This window comes from Protopterus annectens, chromosome 1.part1 (genome assembly GCF_019279795.1).
Source record: "Protopterus annectens isolate FY-2018-M chromosome 1.part1, PAN1.0, whole genome shotgun sequence".
NCBI lineage: Eukaryota > Metazoa > Chordata > Ceratodontiformes > Protopteridae > Protopterus > Protopterus annectens.
The window spans coordinates 14,230,445-14,257,386 of NC_056726.1; the positions used below are offsets into that span (position 1 = coordinate 14,230,445).

At 38.5% G+C, this 26,942-nt stretch overlaps 1 protein-coding gene across 4 annotated transcripts in view; it reads right to left on the reverse strand.

Moving 5' to 3' along the window:
* Window positions 1–24,027: 24,027 nt before the first annotated feature.
* PDZD2 (PDZ domain containing 2) overlaps window positions 24,028–26,942 on the reverse strand; it is a 2,738,687-nt gene continuing 2,735,772 nt past the window's right edge. For all 4 annotated transcript variants that reach the window (XM_044073368.1, XM_044073377.1, XM_044073386.1 and 1 more), the window contains one exon: window positions 24,028–25,211. In XM_044073368.1, coding sequence (XP_043929303.1) covers window positions 25,045–25,211 — 167 coding nt within the window. In that variant the 3' untranslated portion in view covers window positions 24,028–25,044. The remainder of the gene's footprint in view (window positions 25,212–26,942) is intronic.

Below are 26,942 nucleotides of genomic sequence, written 5' to 3' on the forward strand. Positions count from 1 at the left end.
CAGGTCATGTTCTTGTCAGTCTTGATAAGGATATAGTAGAGCATTCAAGTTTGGGTCATATTTCCTCTTCTTGGCTTCATGTTGACCATGACTTTCAAGGTGTTATTTGCATGCTTGATGATGAAGTGTTGCATTGGATGATGTAAAGTATCACTCTGATATCCTCTTATGATTAAGTTAAACTCCTGTGCTATTGTCCCTGGAGTTGTAAACACTCCCCATCAGCTTATGCTTCCTGCTGCCAAACCCATCACAAGTCTTAACCATTTATACTTTCCCAGCAGGATGGGGAGTTCACCTTCACTGTTTAGTAATCCAGGATAAGTAATACTCCCTCAGTGGGGGATCCACATCAGGCAGTTGAAACTTTGTAAAGTTCTGTTGACCTGAATTTTCTGGGGAAAATGTTTCTGGAGCCTTTTATGACTCAGTCTGATAACTAATCCATCATGTAATACCTAAACCTGCAAAGAGGCACACCCCTTTCCAAAGGGACACTGTCCATCTATTGATAGGCCATTATAGAGGCTTTACAGTCTTGGTGAAGTGAATGAGCTGATGGACTCCCTGAGCTGCTTCTCCAATTTTATCCTGGAATTGTGGAGTCAGGAGCTGTGCCTGCTCATGGATTTTCTGGAGGAGACAGACTTTGGAGAATTAGTTTGCCACCCATGCAAACATGGTTCTCTCCATGTTCTGCTCCATACAGCATGGTAAGGGATAGTTCATTAGCTCATGGTGGATAAAATTCTCAAGTACATTGTGATGGAAATTCCTATATGACTTTTCAACATTCCCCATGGTTCTATGTTTGTTACAAAATTCAGGAAAGAATGACCACAACTAGTCCCCATCATCCCTGATTATCAGGAATGGTGTGACTTACACTCCCAGTTCTTTGGAGATATGGGAATCAGTCCCAATTCTTTCCAAAAATACACCTCATGGCTGAGACATCAGCTTATCATCAGGACCTGGCTTTTTGCTGGATATCTTTTGATCATGCTTGGAAGCTTTTCATGCAATAGGCATATTTTGGTAAGTGGAGTAAGTTTTTAGTTTTGGTAGAATAGTGTCCCATGCTTCCTAAGTTGGTCATTTTGCATGATTTTCTCAGTTGTCAAGTTACTTGCACAACTTGGGTCTTAGTTATTCCCCAGTCAAGGTGACATGTCAGCTATTTCTGATGATGATGACCTGCTGAAGACCCAGACAAGCAGTTTTTTAAATGTTCCCTGTAAAACTACCTGCCATTGCAGAACTCAGTGCATAATGACTTATCTTTCTCAGTTCTTCAAGGTACAGACTTCGGTCCCCATCTCTGGTAACTGTCTGTGTGGAATTTTTGTATGTTCTTCCTAAATCTTCATAAATGTTTCCATTTCCCAAAAAACTTGGCAACTCTGAATTTTCCATTGCAGTATTTACCCTTGTCCTTGTGAACTGGGTCATAGTTGAAAGAATCTGAGAAAGACCAGTTCAGTTACCTAGTTAAATCAAATTAAATTAAATTAAAACTCACCATCTCCTTTAAATTTAAACCTGACAATTGACAGGTTTGCTTGATTTCCATTTGAACCCACTGGTTAGATGACCTTGATGTTTATTCTTAGAAGAAAATTTTCCCATCGGCCCCTATCTAATTCTAAGACCTGAAATTGTATGTTCAACTTTAAAGTTGCTTTTTGCAGAGGGAAAGCCCCCTGCAGCCCACCATACCCCCAGTACTTATATATACTAGATCCATGATCACCATACCTTGGAGGAAAGGGAATATTTTGTCTCATTGTTCATTGACTTAAACAAGTCTCAGAATTTCATACCTCCTCTGTAGATTAAGGATTTAAATGCTTCATATATTGGTATGGAGCCACATGTGGTTTTCACAAAGATTGTTCATCCATTTTAACCCACATTTCCTCCCAAAAGTTGTGGCAGAATTTTTCTTAAACCTATTCATTATCTGCTTGGGGGGAATCACTCAGGCTTTACATGGTGAATGCAAACAAGTTCAGACAGATGTAGCTATTATTAATTTCCTTTCACAGTAGGGAAAGGCTTTTCCAGTAACTAATCAAACCCTTTCTAAGTAGGTTGACTAGTGCATTGTGTTTTGCCATCAGGTGATCAATTAGCCATTGAAATCCTATTTTCTAAGGCCACTCAAATACATCATGACTAATTCTATTGCTTCATTCAAGAATGTCTCTGTTGTGAATATTTGTGTCATAGCCAGTTTTTGCACCATCATCTAGCATTCTTATTTGGATCATGTTTCCAAAAGTCTGACCTTCTTTGGAACCACAGCATTACAAGATTTAGCTTTGTCAATTTTTGCTTTTTGGCCCTTCTCTGCCTCTTAGGAGGTTCAGTTTGTCAGTGCTTGGGATTCTCCTTAGCTGTTACCCATGGCAGAAGGTATCCTTTCAGATTAGAGTCACACTGAAGACTTGTCTGCCATATCTGATTTTGGAGGCCTTCTGTAGTCAGCTCTTAATACCTTCCCACTCTCCCTCTCTGTCTGGACAGTTCCTCCATCCAGTGTCTGCAGTTCGGTCAAGTATATATTAATGCATCATTGTATATTTGTGTTTCTTGTTTTCTTTTACAGGTTTAGCTAGCTCAGATTGAACTGATGAGATCAGGGTCTAGGAATGCTTTTTCAGTACATCTTAAAATGTCATGGCCTGCATCAGCAGGAAGAACATGTACCTCAAAGTTCAGTAAAAAGCCAAGCTGAATAGACTATAAGAAGAAATCCCAATTGATACCTACTGCATAAGGTCACCTCACATCATCTGATCTGTTGACTACGTAATCTGTTATTTCCAGTGTTCAAAACATACATGGTCCTGCAATTTCTAGTGAAGAATGATCTTCGCCAGCATACATTTCTTCCTTTTGAGTCAGAGACAATATCCAGAGTGTTTTTAAAATGTTTTGTTGTAGTGATTGGGTACTCAGACTATCTCATCCAGATCTCATTCTGATAACAGCTACTGTGCCACTTGAGAAGAGTAAGTCTATTCCTGGACTTGTTGAAATTCACAGTGAACAAGAAGAAATCAAAATCTGATCTCCTTTTAAGAATATGTGTTTCCTGAGGCTCTGGGTGATACTATACAAGAGTGATGCCTTATACTTCTAGTAGCATGATTTTGATCACAAGTTCTCAAAAGCTGCTTGTTAAATACAGTAATGGGACAGTTCAAAATAAGTGTATTTTTTTGGCAGTGAGCAAGCCCCATCCACTCCTCTTGTGGTGGCAGCCTATTACTACACCCTTTGAACCCCATAGTCATACAATTAGAAAGGAAGAAACTCACAAAACAAGTGTGTCATAGTCAGAAATCACCTGTTTCACTCTAACACACATGGACAAGTAATTTCTAAAGCAGTGAGACTTGGGGATACAGGAAGAAACTAATTAGTTGAAGATCTTTTTGAAAAATAAAATAAAAAGCCCAGTATTCTTGTTTAGCAAGATGCTCATTAATTCAGGCCTTCAAACCAGACTGCTCCTGCCCATGTCACATATGTTAGCAATCATTATTATGGTGCAAAATGTTTGGGTCACACAAGGAAGTTTCAGTATTATTTTCAATCAAATCTAATCAGAGGCTCATTTGAAGTAGATTTCCTTGATTCCATCTTGTATGAAGGAACAGACTTGAGTGGCAGTCTGCATATACCAGAACATTGACAGACCCTTAATCCCTTTTTATTCAATTTCTGATGGTTGATGCATCAGATATAGACTGGGGCACTCCTGGAAGCCAGCTTGGACAAAGGGATCTATTCCTCTTCAGAGGTGAAGCTGCTTATCAGTTTGAAGGAGACGCAGTTAGTGACTATGGCTATAATGACATTCAAAAATGTTATTTTCCAAGCATTTTGGTGATAACTGACAGTGCCATGGTGATGTGATAATATGGTACATGGCTGTGCTAATTTTGCAGGATGGCCATGTAATGGTAGGAGCTGGCTCTGTCTGTTAACCTTCAGTTAGCATTTCTTTTACATGCAGAAATATGCAAATTGTCAGATCAGTTACACCATTCAGCAAACTTCAGCCACACGAATGGAAAGGCAGTTCTGAGGTATTTCATTTTTCTCAGATCCATATGGGGACAAAACAAAAGTGTTTTTTGAAAAATCGCAAACTCACTATTTCTAAAAGATGTGATTTAGTTACGTTACTTAATTTTTTATTTTTAGATTTGATTTTATTTTTGGACTAATTAAGTTAATTGATGATTCATTAGTGGGTGTATTTAAAGCATTAGTGCCTGTAGCTTGATGTATTCTGATGAAGTTGTGTGACGAAAGCGGATATTAAATTTTTTATACGCTATTGATTCTTCATTTTTGTGGATTCTCCTGCGTTTGTTCCTCCTGCCATTTCGTTTTGTTTTTTTTTGTGTTTTTGCGGCTTTTTCAGTGGGTGTCCATATGGGGACTACTGGACTTGAGATTCTTTGCTTCCTAAATTATGGGCAAGACATTACAGTGCTTTATTAAGGTAGTGGGAAAAACTTTCTACATGTCTTTCTTCCACTTTAGACGATGCTTAAAGTCAAGAAAATGCTTTATTGCAATTGTCTATTATTGGCTAAGGCAATCTTGGATCTTTCTATTCTTATAATGTGCAGCTCAGGGAGGAACTTATCTTGCATTAAGAAAGGTGGGTGTGGGTGTTGCACTCATACCAACATTCTGACTGATTGACAATTTGGAGGTAGATGTTTTCATACTTCTTAAGGATATATTCTTATTTCCAGTAGCTCTTGTTCTTTGGTACAGTCTAAATATCTTTTCATGGAGCTACCAGCAAGCAACTGGTTTCTTCCTGTTTTTTTTCCACCAAACTGATGTATCAAACATCATATGATAATAGAAGCAATCAAAATAAGAATTCCAACTTTTAAGAAATGGTTCAACTGTAGCTGCTAGCCAGCTGCTCAGTTTAGGGTAAATTATCTGAAAACAAGAATCTAGATACAGAATTTCATTAGGTGAATCTCTTTAAAATCTGAAAGATTACATTATGCCACAGATGAAAAAAGCCCTGAAAGTACATTGTTCTTGCTATGGAAGCCTATTTTATTGAATTAAAGACTCAAGCCTATGAATTTAGTGACATATGTTTCATCTGTGCAAGACAAAATTGTGTATGCGATATTGCAAATAAAAAACAGATTATTTTGTGTCACAAATAAACGAAACAGATTACTGACAGAATCACTTTTAATGAAAAAAATGTATTTGTGACAATGAAACTACTTCATCAGAAGTCAGCACACAGTAGAATTCGATGTATGTAAAGTGGCTTGTGAAAAGCTGTGAAAAAAAGAAAGTAAAAATGAATCATGAAGTCTTAGCCAGGAATAAATCGGTCAAATATGGCACAGAGAAAGCTTCTTGTAGCAGGTAAGATAAAAAGAAATGTAATACTACTAATGAAGTTTGTAGAAGCTGTAACAAATGGAATAAGTTTGCTAAAGCGTGCAAAATAAAGAAAATCTACAGTAATAAAAGATCACATGCATTAGAGCAGAGTCATGTAATAAATTAATTGTATGGAGGATTTAAGCTGATAATATGTACAGTGTGAATAATGTGCAAGAACAAAGTATAGAAGAGCAGCAAATGCAGAGTTGGAATATGGGCGGAAAAAATTAGAATTAATCAAAGTGTGAGGTTTAGATTAGACAACAGAGCAAAGTGTAATATAATGTCTATTAAAATGTTCAAAGTAATGGTTCAGAAAGAAAGCTGTTGTGTAAATTGTGATAGTTCAAAAGTGTTTGTGTGTCAATATAAGAAATACAAGTTTCTATAACATAACTGATACTGCAAAAGCACCTTCTACATCAGATCATCTGATTTGTCTAAAGCTTGGCACAGTGTGTATGCAGTGTGTTCAACAGCAAATCACAACATTTTCAATTTGATGATGACTTACATGACAAAATCAAAGATTTATTTACTGGCTTGGGCTGTTTGCTAAGAGTTTATTGTGCTCAGATTCTAAAGTGCAACCTGTAGTTGTATGCTCCAAGGAATGTTCAAGTAGTTCTGCAATGTAAAACTGAAAAATAATTGAAGTACACTAGGAAATTTGATGTGATTCTACCACACAAAATTTCCATTTATTTATAAATCCAGAGAAGATGTAGGGTTTATCAGGCTAGAAGCTAAGCAGTTTTCTGTGCTACTTGAATATTAGGGATTTGGGCAATAATCAGGAAAATTCAAAGTTGTGTACTTTTAATTCACCTTTGAGAAGATACATGTTTTGAAGGCTTATGTTTAACACTTCAACAGCACCTGAATTGTTTTTAGGTACTTACTGCACAGAAAATTGGTTTAATGTTATTCTTAATACAAGAAATACTAAGTGTAAACTCAGTGTTAAAGACCTGAACTATATGGTTAATGTCTTATCATCAGAATCATGTGGCCAACTGCAAATGCTTTAGCCTGAAGTTGTTAAAGTCTCATTATATTTCTGGGGGTGATACAGTATCTTTCTAGGTTTATTTTGAATCTATCAGATGTTAATTGCAATTAAGGAAATTATTGGAATGTGAGATGCAATGGAATGAAGTACAGAGCAAGAAAAGACCTTTGAAATACTTAATAGAAACTGAAGCTTCCACACAGTAGTAGTCAGATGCATTCATATTACAAGCAAATGCCAGACAAACTAATATGAATGCAGTGATCTTTCAGGAATGTTAAATTATTTTCTTTAACATATGCGGCCTTAACAGAATGTCAGAAGAGACGAGCTGTTATAGAAAAACAGCTACTTGCCATACTGTTGGAATGTAAAAGGTTGCATCAGTACATTTATGGGAAAACTTTTTATGGAAACTGATCATAAACTGTTACAGAAAGCATTTAAGAATTCCTTGTAAAATGCAAAGAATGTTTCTATAACTTAAGTCTAAACTATAAACAAGCCAAGAAAATGTGTATACCTAGATATAGTAAAACAACACTAAAACACTATGAATCAATGGGAAAAAAATCACTCCGACACTGGGAAGCAATGTTAATTGTCACTCAAATACTACTGTGTTGTTTGTATCTACCAGAACAAGAGGATTTGCTTAGGAAGACCTGGAAATGAAATGGATAATTCCGCCATGACCAAAGGAAAGCTGAAACTTTTTTTAGATGTGTACTCAAAGACTTCCAGAAGTGGGAATGCTTTGAGATGAATTAAGGAAGGGATGGCTAGAGCAAAAGTCTGTTGTTAAAGAAGAACTACATCCATAAGTTTCATTGAAAGAACAAAGATAAGCTGTGTACAAAGACTGGTGTTTAAAGATGATGAAGTAATGGCACCACCTCAGATGAGAAACAAATATATCTACAGCACCACATCAGTTAAGGAAAAAATACTGACAAGTAATATGTGAATCACTTTAGGGATTCTGAAGTATAAAGAAATAGCTCATGATGCATAATACTGGCCAGGCATATCAATGCAAACTGTGCAAGTAAGAAACACTTCTGTGTGCAGTGCCAATCATAATGATAATTCAAGATGATTTCTTACAAAATACTACAAAACATATGGAGCAAAGTTGAGACAAATTCGTCATTTTACAGAATATGATACCTACTAAGTACTGTCAATTACTGAAAGATTTTGCAGAGGTCATGATGCTACAGGTCACAAGTGTTGGGAATTTCTAATGCAGTTGTCTCAAATAATGCCCTACACTGTATACAAGTATGAAATTTAAGAGATTTTGAGTACTGGGAATTTCATTGCGTGACATTTAACCTGAACTATTCACAGGCCAATGGTCAAGAGGACATTTTAAACTGTGAAAAATCACATGCAGAAAACTCGTTACACTAACCATGTCTGTCCTATTACTATACTGTTCAGCAGGCTGGAGGCATGATTTTAACACAAAAGAGACTGAAAGTTGATTATTCTACATAGCAGTTGTACTATGACAAAAAAGTAAGATGCTTGCCATCTTTAAAAGAGGGTGATAGAGTAAGAGTGCAACAAATTTCCACAGAAAAGCAGTCAGGAATGGGTTTTTAAGTACAAGAAACTTAGCTCTTTTGTTGTACATTGCTCACACTGAAGATACAAAGTTAGTAAGAAGAAGCCAGAGGTCTGCTCAACAACAATGTCCCAGTGATACTCTGAGAAGAACAAATCCTGTATTAAAGAAGCCTCCAGCCAAGAGATGTGTCAAGTAATGTACAGAAAAATATCTAGTAAGTACCAATATTCCCAGAAGCAGCAGACAATCCAAAACATTGTAGAAGATTGTCTGAAGGGGTCATATTGCTCCTAGCATGTCAGCAGTAGGCGTTACTGTACCCAGTATTCAACATTATCTAAAAAGCCTGTAAGATACTTAACTAACAGGTAGGAGATGAGATAAAAATTGTGATGTATAACTAATCTACAGGAAATTTCCCAGGAATAGATGGTATTTCTGTGGAAGTTTGGAAGCTGGGAGGAAAAAAAATGATAAATATCTGTAAAGTTTTGTTTAACAATATCTTATGAGGAGGAGAAGTACCACCATCCTGGAAGAAAGCAGTGGTAGCTGTAATACCTAGAGGGTAAAGATCCATCAGATCCAGCTTCTTATAGGCCCATTTCAATACTAAACCATGATTATAAAGTGTTCGTGTCTATAATAGCTAAAAGAATGGCAGACGTAATGTCAAAATGGATAGATATGGATCAATATGGTTTTGTGGTGGAGAATTGAACATTTGACAACAATAATAGAACATCGATGATCCAGAGGTAAGCAAAATGTAAGAAAACATGATTGTTTTTGGTGGGTTTTGATGCAGAGAAAGCACTTGATAGAGTAAGGTGGGACTTTATGCACAGGGCAATGGAAGCATTTGCATTTCCTGAAAAACTTATAAGGTTGATTAAGAAAATATATGAGGGATTGGAGGCGAAAATTAAAATGGGTGGGGTCCTCTCTGATAATTTCTGCTTGAGCAGAGGAACCAGGCAGGGGTGTCCTCTTTTCCCTTTATTATTTGCATTATATTTAGAACCATTGGCAAAGAAAATAAGGGACTCAGAAATTCAAGGATATAATTGGTATGGTAGTCATGAAAAGCTGGCTTTATTTGGAGATGATATTATTTAAAAAATAATTAATGAAGCTAAAACAAAAGCAACAGCTGTAAATTATATACACACACATGAACTGGTTCAGGAATACCCATATTGATGGGGACATGATAAAATGAAATATTTAGGAGTATGGATTAAAAATTATTTTAGTGTGTCAGCTAACGATATGAGGGAAAAGACTAAACAAAAGATAATACAAAAACTGAGAAAATGGAAGCTTTGTCATATGGGTAGTAAGATACAAGCAGTTAAAATGTTTTTAGTCCCTTTAGTCTTATACACAGGTCAGGCATATTTTTATCAACCAGAGGAGAAGTTGTGGGTAGCAATTAATAAAGAGCTGATGGACTTTATCAGGGAGGGAAAGATGGCAAGAGTCAAGTAGGATAAGATGATTCTTCCAGCAGAACAGGGCAGATTGGGATTACCCAATCTGAAGGGGTATTTCAGTGCTACACAGTTAAGACTTCTATACATAGCACAAGCAGAAAACTATAATTCAAAGTGGGAAGGGATGATGATGAAACATGGTGGAAGCTCAAGAAACAAGCAGAGAATGGGATTTTGGATGCAGGCCTTTAAGGAGAATAACAATAATCATACAAAATATTATATCCATAAAGTACCAGAAAGTATCCTAAGAACTAAGTCAACACGAGAATGGAGAAAGGAGATTCTGACGATAGGGATGACTGCAATTAGGGATGCAGACAATAGGCAAGAGGGGGCCAGAACTTATTGGAGAAAACTGGCAAAGGAACCAAGGTATTGGGAGCAAATAACTAAAGAGGGAAAGGTGATAGAATGGGCAGATGCCAAGAGTTTATTTGGACTGCAGGTTAAAGATTGCCTTCCCTATCAGGGACTGATGTCAGAGTATAGGGTCAGAGAAAGAAATAGGGGGTCTTAAACAAAAGACCAGCACTGGTAGAGTTTTTAATAGAATCTAGAACAGAAGCTGCCATTTAAAAAAGGAATAATTAGTAGACCATATAAAATATTGCACAATAACTATAAGAATGAATCAGAGGAGTTTAGAAAGGATTGGGAAGAGAGAATAGATAAGTAATTCACAAAGAACCAATGGGAGGATATATGTATGTCTCCCAAATATGCAACAAAATCTAGTAAAAGATTTAAGATTTTTGCCTGGAGATGTTTACATAAATATTTTATACCTCAAGTAGACTCCAGAGAATTTTTCCTCAGGTAGACAGTAAATGTTGGAAGTGTGAAGGGGAAGAAAGAGATAATTGGGAACATATTGTCTGGGAGTGCGGTGAGTTGGTGGACTTTAAAGATTCCCTCTGGGATGCACTGTCAGAGATGCTGGGTGGGCAGATTGGTCTGATGAGGGAGATGATTTTTCTGAGCTATGATACAGAACTGAAACTGCTTAGATATGGTAAGTCCTTGCTGTGTCTAATAATGGTGGCTGCAAAAAAGCAATTGCTAGAAAATGGAAATCAAAATCTAAACCAACTATTCTGGAAGAAGTGAATATAGAAACACATAAAATAACTGGAGTTGGGATCTTTTGAAAAGGGGAAGAGCAAACTACATAGTAAAAATCGGAATTGTGGGAACAATACATACAAGGGAGGAGTGAGGCCTAAAAGACAGGACGACTTAAATGAGCTATGTAATGTTTGAGTGAGAAAGATTTAGTAGATTATAAGTGGTGTAAAATGTTTGCAACTGGGAGTGTGTCATTATAGGTTCATAGGTATGTACTAGGCTATCTGCTGAAGGCATTTATAAGCCTAGCTGGAATTGTGTTGGCATTCGCCATCCCCTTAGATTTGTTCCCTGTGCCTCTGTCCAGAACAGCCATTGAAGTGATCCCCGGGGTAAACCTTTTATTTCCCATCCACTCGTCGTGGTTTCTCTTGAAGATAGTTAGCGAGGAGCTCTGCCTAATGTAGATTGGAATCTATCCCTCCAGCACGTCCTATTTATTTTCTTGGTGAGGTTTAGATCCCTAGTGTGTGTGGTTCGAGGGGATATGGTTTTCTTTAGGTGGAGCATGTCCATCAATTCTGGGTTGGACATGGCCTTGTATGTCAGGCATAGATCACCTCTGAGTAGGCGGTATGCAACCGAGTATAGCTGGAGTTTCTTCAGTCGAGATGCTTAGGGCATCCATTTGAGGCCAGTGGTCCTCTTGGTGAGGTACTTCTGTGGGCTTTCCAGCTGTTGCAGGTGTCTTGTAAGGTACATCCCAAATGGGGCATTGTACTCTGATGGGTCTGATGAATGATGCATAGAGGGGCACGATGACCTCTTTTGATCTGGATGCAAACCCCTTTTGTGATTAGGTGGGCCACATAGAAGGATTTTCTAACCACTTTGGCAATGTGATTATCAAAGGAGAGATTACTATCTACTTGGGTCCCCAGATCCCTTATTACGTCTTCCGTATTTAGGGGGCTACCACCTATGTGGTATTTTGTGGGTACTTTGTTTATTCCAAAGGGGATGACTATGCACTTTTTGGCATTTAGCTTGAGGCCATGGTTTTGATACCAGTTATCTGTCTCAGTGAGACCCTTTTGGAGGATGGCTGTGTCAGCCGGAGAGTCAGTTATAGCCCCTAGTTTACAGTTGTCTGTGAACTTGGTCAGCCATAGACCTCCTGTGCTTGCCTGTACCTCTGAGAAGTATATGCTGAACAGAAGGGGTCCTAGGACTGAGCCCTGCGGAATGCCACTTGTAAACGGTTTAGAGCCAGACCTAGCACAGACAACTCTTACCATGTGGGTTCTGTCCATGAGCCAGTTGGCAACCCATCTTGTGACGTAGGGGTTTATGTTCAAGCTGGTGAGCTTGTCTATAATACCAGAATGGGGAATGGTGTTGAAGGCCTTTGCGAGGTATAGGTAGGCTGTGTGGACCACCTTTCCCTCGTCTATAGCCTTGGTAACTGTCTCAAAGAAGTCCACCAGGTTTAGGAGGCATGATCTGCCCTTAACAAAGTTGAACTGGGTAGGGTCCAGTGTTTGGAGGTTCCCAATGTCTCTGTTAATGAGATCCATAATGATGCACTCCATAGCCTTGCAGACCAAGCTAGTCAGACTTATAGGGCGACAGTTCCCGGGGTCTATTGTGGTTCCACCTTTGTGGAGCGGAATAACCATTGCTGTGCACAACTCTATAGACATGTAGCCTGTGGAGAGGCTGAGTTTGAACAGTGTGTTTAGGTGAGGGGTTAGTTCATCTTTGAGCTCGTGTAGAACACAGTCTGGGACACTGTCCGGTCCCATTGATGCTGTGTTTTTGGCTTTGGAGAGGGCTGTTTTAACCTGAGTGTCTGTGATTTCAGGGGCACTACATTCTTCTGGTATGGTTATGGACCCTTTTGGGGGTGAGGGGGGGTGAAGTTTGCACTGAACCTGTCTGCCAGGATGTTGGTGATATCTGTCAGTTCAGAATATTTTGTGCCATTCTGCACTAACTCCAAGCAGATCTGGGAATTACCACTTAGATTCTTGACATAGCTAAAGAATACCTTGTGGTTATCTTTGGAGTCCTTGGCAATTATTCTTTCGAAGCTAGCCTTGGATGATTTTATGAGGGATCGTAGTTTCCTGCTGATACTGATCATGGATGTCTTCCCTTCTTGGGATTTTACTATTTTCTGTACTAGTTTCCTCCTTCTATTGTATAGCTTGTTTATGACAGGGGTCCACCAGACTGGTTTCCTTTTCTTGGAGGAGTGAGTCTTGGTTTTGCTTGGGAAAGCACAATCCATGCATTCTTATAGGTGCCCATAGAGTGCATTAGTAAAGGATTTTGCAGCTTGGGCAGCGTTATCCTTTAGCACAGGGGCTTTGAAACTTTTCACCTCGGTCTTAAGTAACGTGAAGTTTGCTTTTGAAAAGTTTTTCATGGTGGTTTCTTTGACCGGGGGTGGGGGCAGAATGTGCATATCCAAAGTGATTTTATGATCAGATCTAACCAGCGAGGGGTTGACCTCCAGTGTGGAACACCGGTCGCCCATGTTGGTGATGACCAGGTCCAATATGTTGCCACCTCTAGTGGGGGTGTTGACCAGTTGATCCAGGGCGTTTGAGTTTATAAATTCTAGGAAATGTTGGGCAAGGGAGTTAGTACTTGATTAGTTCTCCCAGTTAATGTTTGGGTAATTGAAATCACCCATTATTAGGGTGTTTGGTAGGACCTTTATGTTTCCCAGTGTTTCCAGAAATGCAGAATGGGGGTCCTGGGGCATGCTGGGTGATCTGTAGCAAGCTACAATTTGAACTGCAGTTTTTCCCATTGTTAGTTGCACGTGGATGATCTTATGATGTAAAATGCTTATGACTAGGATTGTGTTGGTGTGGTGTATTTTTATTTATATAAATGTATGATTGTCTATGCAGTAAGTGATGGTTTAATGAAGATGTTTTTTGTTTAAAAAAGTCAAGAATTGAATACTTTATGTAATATTGCTTAGGTTACATGATGTATAGCAAAATATGTGAAGTATAATGTTTATGTTAATACAGTTTGATTACTTTTATAAGAATGTAAATTTCCCTATGTCACAAGTGATAATCCAATAAAGGTGTTTGAAAAAAAAGACAACTGCAAAGAATTATAAGTATTAAAAACATGTTTTCATTCAACAGTAACTAACTGTTGTACTAATATAGTATTTCAGCTTTATAGGTTCATAGGTAGGTACTAGGCTATCGGCCCAAGGGCCTACGTAAGCCTAGCCAGCAAGGTACCATAGCTTACGCCACCCAAGAAAGTTATACCTGAAACATTGAGAAGCACAAAAAAAAACAGAAGAGAAAACACTGAAAAAACCCTTGCATATTGGAATAGACTGCAATGAAATACTGAAATAGACCGAGTTCAAAACAATGCAATGTTACAATGTGCAGAGACTTACAATGTATTTATAAGAGATATACATTTGTTTAAAGAACCACCTTTTACAGGCAATAGAAACATTTCATTATAAGAGGGGGGCAGACATCTTTTCACTTGGTATCTTCCATCAAAGTCCATTAGAGAAGCTTGGTTCTATGTGCTAGTGTAAAACAAAGAAAGGACTAGACATGCAATAATTAATTGAGATCAATATACTTTTCACACTTTTGACTCAAATACTTCTAGTAAAGAATGTGAATCATAAGGTTCATAGGAGGTTACTAGGCTAACGGCCCTAGGGCCCGTACAAGTCTAGCCAAATTAATCCTAGTTCCCTGAGTGTCTGTTTCAAGCAGACACTAAAATCAGCATCTATTACCCCTGTCCAGGAAGGATACAGGTGTAACCCCCTCCCGAGGTGAATTTCCAGTTTCTCATCCAATTGTCCAAATTACATTTAAATAGGTCAACCAGGGGCTTTGTTTAACAAGAATTGGAAGTTTTTTTCCAAAGGTGAGGTAAACTCTGTGAGACAAATCTGTCTCTCCAGAAAAGTCCTGTTGATGTCACATACCAGGTTAAGGTCCTTTGAGCGAGTGACCTGTGTGCCATTTGACTTGTGAATGTGCAGGATTTCCATTAAAGCAGGGTCAAAGAATGCTCTATATGCAAGGCATAGGTCACCTCTGAGCAGTCTGTATGACAGAGTAAAGTGACAGTGATTTCAGTCTATCCACATAAGACAGATGCTGAAGACCCTAAATTGTCTTAATAAGGAATCTTTGTAGTCTCTCCATTTGCTGCAGGTGCCTGGAAAGGCACATAACCAAAGGGATCATTGCACTCTATTATTGGCCTGATGAGGGAAGAGTACAGGGGGGTTATGACCTCCTTTTCTGGAGGCAATGCCCTTACTTATGAAATGAGCAGTATAAAATGCCTTTCTTTCCACTGTGAAGACTTGGTGATCAAAGGTAAGGTTGCTGTTAACCTGTGTGCACAGATATCTCACCACTGAATGTGTGCTTGCTTAGGATATTGCTGTTGATGTGGTAGTTAGCAGGAACAGCACCCTTGCCGAAGGGGATGATAATGCATTTTTTTGCATTAAGTTTAAGACCATAACTTTGGCACCAATTATTAGTCTGTGTAAGTCTATCTTGAGGATGTTGACATCTTTAGGGAACTCAATGGCCGCTCCTAGTTTGCAGTTATTAGCAAACTGTAAGTCACAGACCTTTAGCTTTTGCCTGTACTTTGTAGAAGTAGTTTCCAAACAGCATGGGTCCAAGAACCCATCCCTGTGGAACACCACTGGTTACGGGTTGGCTGGTGGTGGTGGTATCCCTCATTTTGACCGTAGGAGTTCAATCAGTGAGCCAGTTTGCAATCCACCTGACAATATATGGTTTGATACCCAACTGGGTGAGTTTATCAATGATGCCTGAGTGGGGGCTTGTGTCAAAGGCCTTGGCTAAGTCTAGGTAGGTTGCATGCACAGATTTGCTCTCGTCTAGGACTTTGGTGACTGTCTCGAAGAAGTCCATCAAGTTTAACCGGCATTATCTCCCCTTGACAAAGCCACACTGGGTGGGGTCGAGCATTTGGAGATTTCCTATATCTTTGTTGATAAAGTGTGTGATGATTCACTCCATGGCCTTACAGATAAGGCTGATCAGGCAAATGGGTCTATAGTTCCTGGGGTGAGTGGATGCAGCTCCTTTGTGCAAGGGGATGACAGTAGCTGTTTTCCATTCTGCTGGGATGAAGCCAGTGCTTGGGCTGTGATTGAAAAGAGTACCCAGTGGTGTTGCTAATTCCTGTTTTAACCCATGTAGTATACAGCCTGGGATGTTTATCTGGTCCCTTAGAGGCTGTATTTTTGGCCATGGAGATGGCGTTTAAGACCAGCTCCTTAGAGATAATAGGAGGGGGACATGTGGTAGGGATGCTTTGGGGTATGTGTGGTAGTGACAGAAGAGTGAAGTTTTCACCGAACCTGTCAGCCATTAGGTTTGCTATATCCATGGATTCTGTATATGTAGTACTATTAACTACAAGGTCTGTTCAAATCCGGGCCTTTCCTTTGAGGTTACAGATTTAACTAAAGAATGCCTTATGGTTGGTCCATAGTTAAGGAAGCTAATCTGGATTCATAGTTAGCTTTGGAGGACTTCAAAAGAAGTATTATTTGCTTGTTTAAGTTGAGGAGGGAGTGTTTCCAGTTTTGGAACCATTCCTTCCTACTCTCATATAGCAATTTTTTTCTCTTATTGTACAGCTTTGTTGATGGCAGATGGCCACCAGGCAGGTTTTTTCTTCCTTGAAGATCTTACTTTGGTGCTATCAGGTACAGCAGAGTCAATACAATTGGAGAGATGCTCATATAAAGCATTGGTGTATATTGTGGCATAGGTGTCTGTTCCATCACTGGGGGAAGGGGCTATGAAGCTATTTATACCATCTCGTAAAAGGTTGTATTGTAATTGACCTTGGAGAAGTTTAGTTTAGTTGTTGCTGGGAGGTGTCTAGTGGTATAGCTACTTCTAGCAAACCTGATCTTACTAGGGAGGACCACACACTGGAGATGGTACAACAGTCCCCCACTTTGGTGAGCACCATATCCAGGATGTTTGAACACCTTGATGGGGTATCAACCAGCTGGGCCAGGGCACTGGAATTTACAAAGTCCAAGAACGTTTGGGAAAGTGAGTTAAAACACTTATAATTTACCCAGTCAATGGATGGGTATTTAAAGTTGCCCAAAACCTGGGTGTTTGGTTGTATCTTCATTGACTCAAGTAGATCCAGGTAGGCTGAGTGGATGTCCTGATTCATAGAGGGGGCCCTGTAGCTGGCAATGACTTGAAGAAAGGTCTTACCAACAGTCAAGTGGACCTGAAGTAATTTATGGGAGTCATGCTGTTTGACCAATCTGTAGGTGTATTTATCCTTAATGAATATTGATACACCACCTCCTTTAGTTTTCATGCTTTCAGTTTGTGGTCTGAACGTGTGGAAGAAAATGAAACCCAGTATGACTGAGGTGCTGTCCCTGGGCTTAAACCAGGTCTTTGTGACTGCACAAATGTTAGCATCTTCTAAGCTAAGGACTGTTCCAATGAGTGCAGTTTCAGGTTTAGAGGGTATTTTTATGTCATGAATTTTTTTCTCATGACTTTGCCTAAAAAAGGCACTATGGGGGTTAGCCAGTAACCAAAATCCCAGGGGAGACAGATGAAGACCATCTCTAGCAAAGCATTGAGGTCTGTCAGATAGAGAGGCTGACAGATACTGGATCCCCTTAGAATGACACCAGAAGCTAAGCCAACTGTTGAAGTCAATCATCTTTGTTTGCATTGTGGCATCATCCTAGGTGAAGGTAAAATGCTGCTTATGGCTAGGGATATACCTGCCTGAGACACATAATCACAGAACTCAGTCATGTCTCTCATCATATAGTCCAGTGAGGTATGTCTCAAGTGATTCACACCAACATGAACTATGACTGAGTCATAACAGTACCTGTTGTTGAGAGACTTGAGTACGTGTGTGATGTGGTGGACCCTGGCACCTGACAGAGAGCTGACCATGACCATTTCCTTATCCAGCCTGGTGAGAGGGACATCTGTGTGTCTCACAATGGAGTCACCTACGACTAAAAATGTTAGGTTTTGTGTTTTGCCTTAGGGGCTTGTCTGGTGAGACACTGGTGTGTGAGATATTATGTGTACTATGTTCTTCAGGGGATGTATTATGTGACAGGTGCTTGAGTTTGGGAGGTTTCTGATGTTTAGGTAAGCTTCTGGTAAGGACCTCTGCATATGTAGGGTTATGTGTTGTTGGTTTGGTTGGTGGTGATGGTGAGGTGTGTATGTTGACAATCTGCTTAGTGTCAAATCTACCGACTGGTAAGTGGGATAGCCTGGATTCTAGGTTCTTAATATAGATGCATCTCTCACATATCGAATTTGTGTAAACATAGAAGTGGTGGGGTGTCAGTGTACATGAGGTATTTGCTACATTGCCTCAGGATGTCCATGTTGACCAGGCTGGCTGGAGAAACTGTGGGAAATTGTCTGTTCATAATCCTAGGTAAATTAATGTGATCAAAAATGGGGAAGGGACAGGAAGGACCAGGTAAGGCCGATGGACAGGAGAAGAGGTATAAATAACAAAAGTTTGGTGGGTAAGACCTGTGTTGATACCTCAGAAGTTATGCTGAAAGTTCCACTTGACTGTGAAGTACAACTGCATGAAACCCCCAATAGAGAACAAGCAGTGGACTAAGGGAAAAATTAGCAGGTAAGAAGTTTGCTTCTATATTCACCGATGGTAACTACCTCTGTATGGTAGTGCTCAATGGTGCACTTTGCGCAAACCCACACAAATGTGTTGCTTATGTAATAAATGAGCTCAAACTATTTTACACAAATTAACAGATAAAAAAATCTCAAAACTGAGCCCATTTCCAATGACTTTCAATCAGGTGTGTCCTAACTGCACACTCCTGCCACAAGGGTACAGGGGAAACCCTCTCCAATAAGAGATACCCGATTTAGTTCTCAATTTATACAAACAGAACTAGTTTCAGCAGGTATGAATCAGTCTACGCGACAGCAAACAAACTGCAACAAATTGTTAAAAACAGTTTAAATAAATAGTGATATGGTAAAAATACAGTTCAAAGGTGCAAAATACAATGAAAACTTGTACTTAAGGTTTATAGAAATCAGCAGAGGCCTTGGATTGATCAGATGGAAACAGCAGAGCGGAAGCTAGTCACCAAACTTTGTGGAGCTTTGCTAAAAAAACATCACGTGGTCTAATTTCCTGCTGATGTACAGTTCAAAACACACTCTTATAAAGACAGCAGCATACAATTGGTCTCCATTTCATTCTTTAAGCCATACTAATCTACAGGACCCCCCATATCCCCATGATGCCTTGCAGTCCCATTTGGGGAGAAGGCCAGGTGGTATGCTCCTCAATGTATTCAAAGGGTAGTACAAATATTTTCATTTTTATGTCTTAGCCATTGTTGTACTCTCCTGATGTTCCACTCTTGGTTAAACAACTATCTGCTACCCCTTGTCCCTCCAGAAAATACTGCACTGTGAATGATGTTCAGTTTCCCACCAGATAAGGCAATGCAACTGTCAACTGCTTATCTGCACCCAGCACCAATGGCCAAGCAGAAAGCAATTCCACTTTCAGCCAAACTGGCAGTATATGTTGAAATATTTTACATGTACAATAAGGCAGGCTGATTAAAAATATTTTGAACATCACATCTATATCCTAGCAATTTCATTTCACTTTTGCAACTGCTAACACTATAGTAATATTATTTCTTGCATTAATATCACTGCAGCTGCTGCTGTGCTGAACAGTGCTGGGAGCATTGATACTACAAATCGTGCTAGTTCTGATGTAACTGCAGCATTAAAATACATGCAACCCCAACCGCCATGCTGCTTTCCAGTACTGGATTATGGAGTAATTTTGGGATCCATCAGTAAAATTTGTAAAGTACAGTAAAGGTCATCCTCTAGTCAAAGGAATTTAAGTGCAGACATCTTACATTTGAAATCTAACACTGTTAAACAAATAATGATGCTAAAACACTTGAAATACAGCACTGCAGTTTACAGTATTTATTTATTTAGGAAAAATCAATAAAAAAGTGTTTACAAGGAACAGGCATTAAATACACAAGGACAAAAGGCAATTTCTGAAATGTACACACCATTCTGTGTTATTGCACTCACTTTATTTACAATTTTCAAGGCTTTGAGAACAATTGTCATAGAAGACACATTTCTGTACATAAATACTTGTTTGTACAATATCATACAGCTGACTCTATGTATATCTGTGTAATATAAGTACATTTTTCCAAACTCAGTGATTACAAATATCCTAGCAATTAATGAATCCATGACTCACATTTAAAGATATTTTAATGGTGTCACTCACAGTAATTGAAAATATCCAAAGCAAGACATGATTAGTGTTATAAGACAAAAGTGCAAGTGATCAACTGGAAACATTTATTTTCTCTCAAGGAATAATGACAGTTTGATATGCAGATTCAGCTTGTCCTTGTCCTGACAAAAGTAACTCTATAAAACTCTGAAGGTAAGGCAGCATGGTAGAATGTATACAACTGTGACAGAAAGAACACGTAACACATTAAATATGTCAGTGTGCACTTGCAGTGGAATGGCTGAGAATGGCTGACATTACACATTGGTTAGGTAGGTTATTCTTGCTTTTAGCAGTCAACCAACTATACTGATCCTCTACAGAAAGTATACCTCCCCAGTATGTCACTGCAAAACATGATATGACAGACTAACAGGATGCAGATGTATAGAGAATACACAAATCATTAAAGGAAAGGGGTGTCACATGCTTGAAAAAAATAGTTCTGATAAACAGATACCAAAATACCATAGTTCAGTCAAACTGATTCATCAGTGATTTAGTTCATTTACATTTTGGGATATGGTTCTCATTTTTCTGATTCTTGAACTGGGCTGATAATAAATATTTCCATTTGGTTAAAGGAATATTTCTAATTAAAAGCATCAATATTAATCAAATATTTGGGGTCACACATCCTACAGAAGATGCAGTCTGGGGGAAAAAGGCAGAATATATCTGGATCATATAAGGGATCATGAACTGGAACTTCTAGGAAAGTGAAACTAGTGATTTCCTAACTATAAATTTATTTCTGTTTCTGTTCTCCAGACAGACCAAAAGGAAATAACACATGAGACCAGTTAAATATATTGCTTACCTTTAAAATGCCTTCCTCTGCATCCAAAAATTCTCAAGTATGCAGCTGGAACCTGTAAATCAAGTAGTTAGGGTGGTGCAAAATTTCTGGACTGAAATGGGAAGATGGGGATCATCTAAACTCAATCCAGTTATGTAAACAAATGGCAAGTAATACTGCAATAATTAAGGCAAAATTTGGCAGATCCTAAATGGTCTTATTTCTGCCTGGGATTGCTTTGTTCCCTATCCCCATTTAATGAATGTGGTATTTATTAAGAACATCTATGATCTGAACATCAGGAAAAAGCGAAAGCAGAAATCAAGCGAAAATTTGTGAAAGATTATAACAATATAGCTTGCCTTTACAATATGGTCAGGATACTGCAAAGCAGTAATACCTTTCTTAAATAATTTTACAACATTTTAGTTATATACAAATTTTAACAAAAATAATACATCTTTTATGTAGAAATCTAATGACAGTAATTATAATGCAAATATTTTTAAGGAGACCACACTTCAATCTGAGTAACAGTCTCATACAAATGAACATCAGCTCTTGGATTGTCTTGGCTGCATGGATTATTATTGACTATTGTGCCAGGATTTACCTTTTCTGCTATTTGTGTACCAACAATATGGCTACCTTACACTTTATCTGATGACACATTACAACATCTGTTGGACATCAGGCTTCTTCTCAAGAATCTTAGACTTTATACACCAACCAGACTCCAAGGAATTCTTCCTCAGGTAGATTGCAAATGTTGGAGGTGTGATGGGGAAGAAAGAGGTAACTGGGAACATTTTTTAGGTGTGTAATGAGTTGACAGATTTTAAAAATTCCCTACAGAGTACTCTGTTAGAAATACTAGGTGCGTAAATTGCTGTAACTAAGGAAATGATTTTTTGAGCTCTGATACACAATTAGAATTGCCTAGACATAATAAGGCCTTGCTAAGTCTAATTATGGTGGCTGAAGAAAAACAAATTACTAGAAAATGGAAATCAAAGTCTAAACCAACAGAACTAGAAACAGTGAATGTAGTAACGGTGATAAAAGAACTGGAATTGGGATCTGCAGAAGAGAGTAGGAGCAAACTACAAAGAAAAAATAGGAATTGAAGGAGCAATAAATGCAGAATAATGTCTTGGGGAGAAATGAGGTTTAAGGAAAGGCAAGAATTGAATGAGCTATGTAATGTTTGATTGATAATGACTGCATAGAAGATTAGATGTGATGTATTATGTTTGCAACTGAAAATATGTCAATTTGGTTTGCTTTCATTCATATAAATATATGACAGTTTATGTCATAAGTGATAATGCAATAAAGATGGTTCTTGAGTATAAAAAAAAAAAAACAATCTTTGACTCTGTGCTATGACATGCATCACTGGCTAAGCTGATATACAACCATACAAGGAACGGGCAATTCTGTGATATGCAAAACATGATCATTAATGCAACTAATATATTCTACGCAGTGAGGATTAACAGAAGCAGGGCAAACTCAGTGACCATACCTCTTAATCTTTTAGTGCGAGAAATCTTGATAAAGCCTGACAAAATGCTGGGACAGAGGCCCCAAAAATAGGGTTGCTCATATAAACTTAGAAATTTGCTAAAGTAACAGGGTTTGTTTTAACATACATTTTCTGAAGGATTTTAACTCTAACTAAAATGGATGTCACTATTTAGTGACTTCAATCCTCAAATTATTCCAGAAATTTGCCAGAAAAGAAAACCATAAATTTTATGGGGAACAGACCAAAAATATGAGCAAAAAATCTGGACCTCCATGAAAATCTGGACAGTTGAGAGGCATGTCAGCGACCCTGTTGTAGACTCCATCAGCACCATCTGGCTAGAGTACACCTACAACAGCACAGCTGCAGGCATGTCAGGAAATGGCAGTTCGAGAGGATTGTGGTTATTTATTTACTTATTTATTTTTGGGTTGCAGCTCAGACAAAAGGAAAGAGGATTTGAAGGCATCACATAAATTAGCTATGTGAGGGCATGTGGTACAGGCAGGAAAGGAGCAAATACCCAAGCATGGCATTAGGGAGTCATAACTAGTATGAAAATAAGGGTCAAAAGTGAACAGCTACTTAAGAATTAAAAAAAAGCTCTCCACCATTCACAGGATCAGTGTCCTGCTGCCATGGGACATCGGCTGCACCTTTGCATGCAGTAATATCCTGTTACACTGCGCATCTACCAGTACTTGGGTCATCTACTGCACCATAGCAGGAAGCTATTTAATTTAAATTGTAGAGTACAGAACAAGACCTTTGGTTAACAACTCTTTGTACATTTTTTTGGTGGTCCCCATTCTTGTTGACCATCAAGCTACCACCACTGCTCATTTAAGCAGGTGAGAGCAATCTGTGTTGTGGCCATCAAATAGGCAGCCATGAAGGAATCTTATTGATGTGGCCCTAACAACTACTCCTGGTGACTGATGTGGGCACTGACATAATTGCAGGGATCCCCTGGACATGTGCAAACTCCCAAACACACTCTATGAGATACAGCTGTCATTGGCTTGGGATCACCAAGCTCACATCCCCAAGTCTTGAGGATTATGCAAATGGCCACATTAGGTGCTGTTACCCTCCAAGACTGTGAATGTGGTCCTCACTCTTTTAGATGTTTCATTTCAATGCAGTACCTGTTTGTTTGTTATGTGGAAGTTTGCTTTGTTATATAACAATACTGGCTTGTTATGTTCTAATGGGAATAATGCAAACACCTGCAAATTATTTTATATTCAAAACTGTAAACAGAACTGGGCTATAAAATATTTCAGATCTGTAATTTAGTTAAATTTTATAATTATTTTAAGTTGCCCTGAGATTGACATGTAAGTTTTGTATGATCACTGCAAAACGTATCAATGTTTAGAGCACTTTGAACATTTAGTGGTCTGAATCATAATATTAATCAGGTTCTGCAGAGTGGGAGGGTTCACCATCCCAAAAATTTTTTTTGTTGCATGCCGAAGTTTCCAATTTGGTAGCACAGCCCTGGTAGTGCAGCGGTAGCATTGTTGCCTCACAGCAAGAGGTTTTCCTGTTCGATTCTTGGCTGGAGTGCCTTCTGTGTGGAGTCTGCATATCCTCCCCGCAGTAGAGTGGCATTCGAAAGACATGTGTGAATGGGCGTGCCTTTGCTGAAGGTTGGGTGTCGGGCTGGCAACTCGGCACCATAAAAATTTACTGCCAATCATTAACGGACCGGAGTTCCGCTGTGGCGACCCCTAATCGGGAAAAGCCAAAAAGACAAACAAAATGAAAAACACTGTACCTGTTTTAAGAAACAAGAATGAAAACACAGCTTTAGAACATATCACAAGCAGACTGCAGCACTTTCCAAAAGTTAATTAATTTAGCTGAGTACACTTGCTTTATCACAAAACACAGGAACAGGATGAAGCATCACCCTTCTGTCACTCTTAAGGTACATCCTAATCTAAGCAGGTGTACGGGCCTCTTCTGGCGATGAAAAAGAAATGCAACTCTTAGATCTAAAGATGGAATTTGCTCATCCTGAAAAAGTACACAAATTAGGAAAGGAAGGGAACAAGCTGTACCAATGCAAGCCAATCTCTGACAGGATTCTGACTCGACTCTGTATTTAAACACAGTTTGCAAATACAATGCAAACACAATGTTAGCTAACAGTATGTTACTAATTTGCATAGAGTCTTTTCTATAAAGTTTCTGGAAGTTGATGTATATTATTCTAAACATAGCTGCTGGCAATAGCAGTAATAGATAACTCTTTTTAAGTATAGTGTGGTCCATCAGAGGGATCAATTAAGGCCACAAGCATACACCACTGGATAGGACTCCTAGGGAGACTACAGAGCTGAAAGAACTGTATCTTACAAAAAACTGTACAGTGAGTTGGAGAAGAGCATAAATAATCCAGTCCCTGCTGAAAGAGGGGCAGTAGTTTGGAAACTGGGGCAAGGAGTTTTCTTCTGTGTGGGTTTATTGGACCACTGGGCAGACCATCATTTTTCACACTAAGAGTCTTTAGAAAACAAACCACAGCATGCCTTGAGTGCCTTGAGGACGTTCATTTTTGAAACGCTCAACTCCAATACAAAACTGGAAAATGCTCACATACTGTACCAAGTCAACTTGCTGTGCAATATAACTTTGGGTTGCAATGAAGAAATGGTCAAGTTGTTCTTCGAATACACTAAGGTGCACCTTTTATACTGATGTTCTGGGTTTTTTAATTAGCAGCTGAACAGGTCCCTCTGGGACAGATTTGATGATATTCCATGCATCATAGTGCATGAGACCCAGCAGAGACCTTCCATTAACCGCAAGTACTTCATCACCAACATCTATTGTCCTCACTTGATCTGCAGCACCACCTACAGAAACAGATAAAGAAATGGAATCAGAACAGTAAAATGGAATAGGAATGTATGAATTATTGACAAGCGCTAAGACAGAAGAAAAAAAACAATATAAAAGTTCAAGCTACTTAGTAGTGATAAGGTCTATTTTAGTCTGCATGAAATAAAACTTGTATTCATAAAGTACTTTTACATTTAACTGAGACTGCAAAACTAGTTAGAAAAAAACTGTCACAACGTACAAGTATTAAACTGATTGTTACTGCATAATGAAATGTTAATGGCCAGTGTTTTATGAAAAGATATTGTTAAATATTTTAAATATCAGATGCCCAGTATCCTTTGAAAAGTTCATGCTTTGGATAATCAAAAGTACTAAGAGAAAAAAACTTGTACTATAAAAAAAAAAACAATGGTTGGGTTTTATAGATGATCAGTGTTATTATACAAGATGTGTGTGGTTAAAAAAACACTAAAAAGCAATGGCTGGGCTTCATAGACGATCAGTGTTATTATACAAGATGTTTGTTCTCAGCTACAAAGACCTGCATATGGCATTGTCTTTGAATCACCAACACCCTGCATGTATCCAGTATATGTGCTAATTACACTACATATTTTTCAAGCACAGCCAATGCCTGCTATGTCCATTACTCAAGATATATGGTTTAAATGCAGTTTATACTTTTTGCAAGGTTAAAAAATAAAGCTTTTAATGTCATTAAATGTTCTAAGGTACAAGAAAAAACAGACAGGACAGCTTTCAAGATCAGTTGATGTAAATAAAATCACCATGTCTTCCCATTTTATAATATGCAAACAGCATGCTCACGGCTTACTTTTGAAGTTTCCCAGATATGTTCTTACCTGGGAGGTCTTCTATGGTTACCTGTACAAATAAAGATTAGCCTCCTCTGCAATGCCTTTTTTTTTTTCAGAAAAATACATTGAAGTAAAACAGCTCACTCCTCACAACTAGGTTGTTCATACATCAGAAATTAGTTATTATTACAGAGACGGCGGCAGTTTTAACGTGTATTGGTGAATACTGTGTGTAACACATGTGACAATGATCATCAATCTGCAAGACACTCGGTGGCAATTAAATCTACAAAGTGTTTCCTTCTGGAATAGTTCTTTAAGGTTCAAGTTGAATCATCTAGCCTTGCAACAGGTTCTGTGTCAAACTTGTGTATCATTAACAAAGCAAGGTGCAATTAAGATGTGAAGTTATTTTATATCAACACACAGCTTAGGTAAGACAGCCCGTTTTATATGTTATGAAGTGCAATCTTGCCTGGACCTGTACAGCATATGTGTCAGGAACTTAGCACTACACAGAAAACAAAGTGAAGCTGAAAGAACAAAGTATGTGTCACCTCTAGGGTATAGCCCTAGTGTGTCACAGAATATGTAAATGCATACTTAAATAATATACCATTATGTATATGAACATCTGCACCCTTTAATCTGTCCTAATTAAATGTTTTTAGTACTGCATTTTTCCCTGAACTGCTAGCACCTAATCTCTTGGCATTATGGCTACTTCTGCTCCACTCTGCTATCCACAATCATTTACAGCCTAATTAATGCAGTTCCATCGACCCTTTCCATAAGTGATAGTGGGGCCAAACCTGGGGTGAATTTACATTTGTTTAACGTATGTGTAAAGACAGTTCAGGAGCTACCTTGTTTAAAGGACTATCACCAGAAATGGAACAATATATACTTTTCGTGTCATGCAGT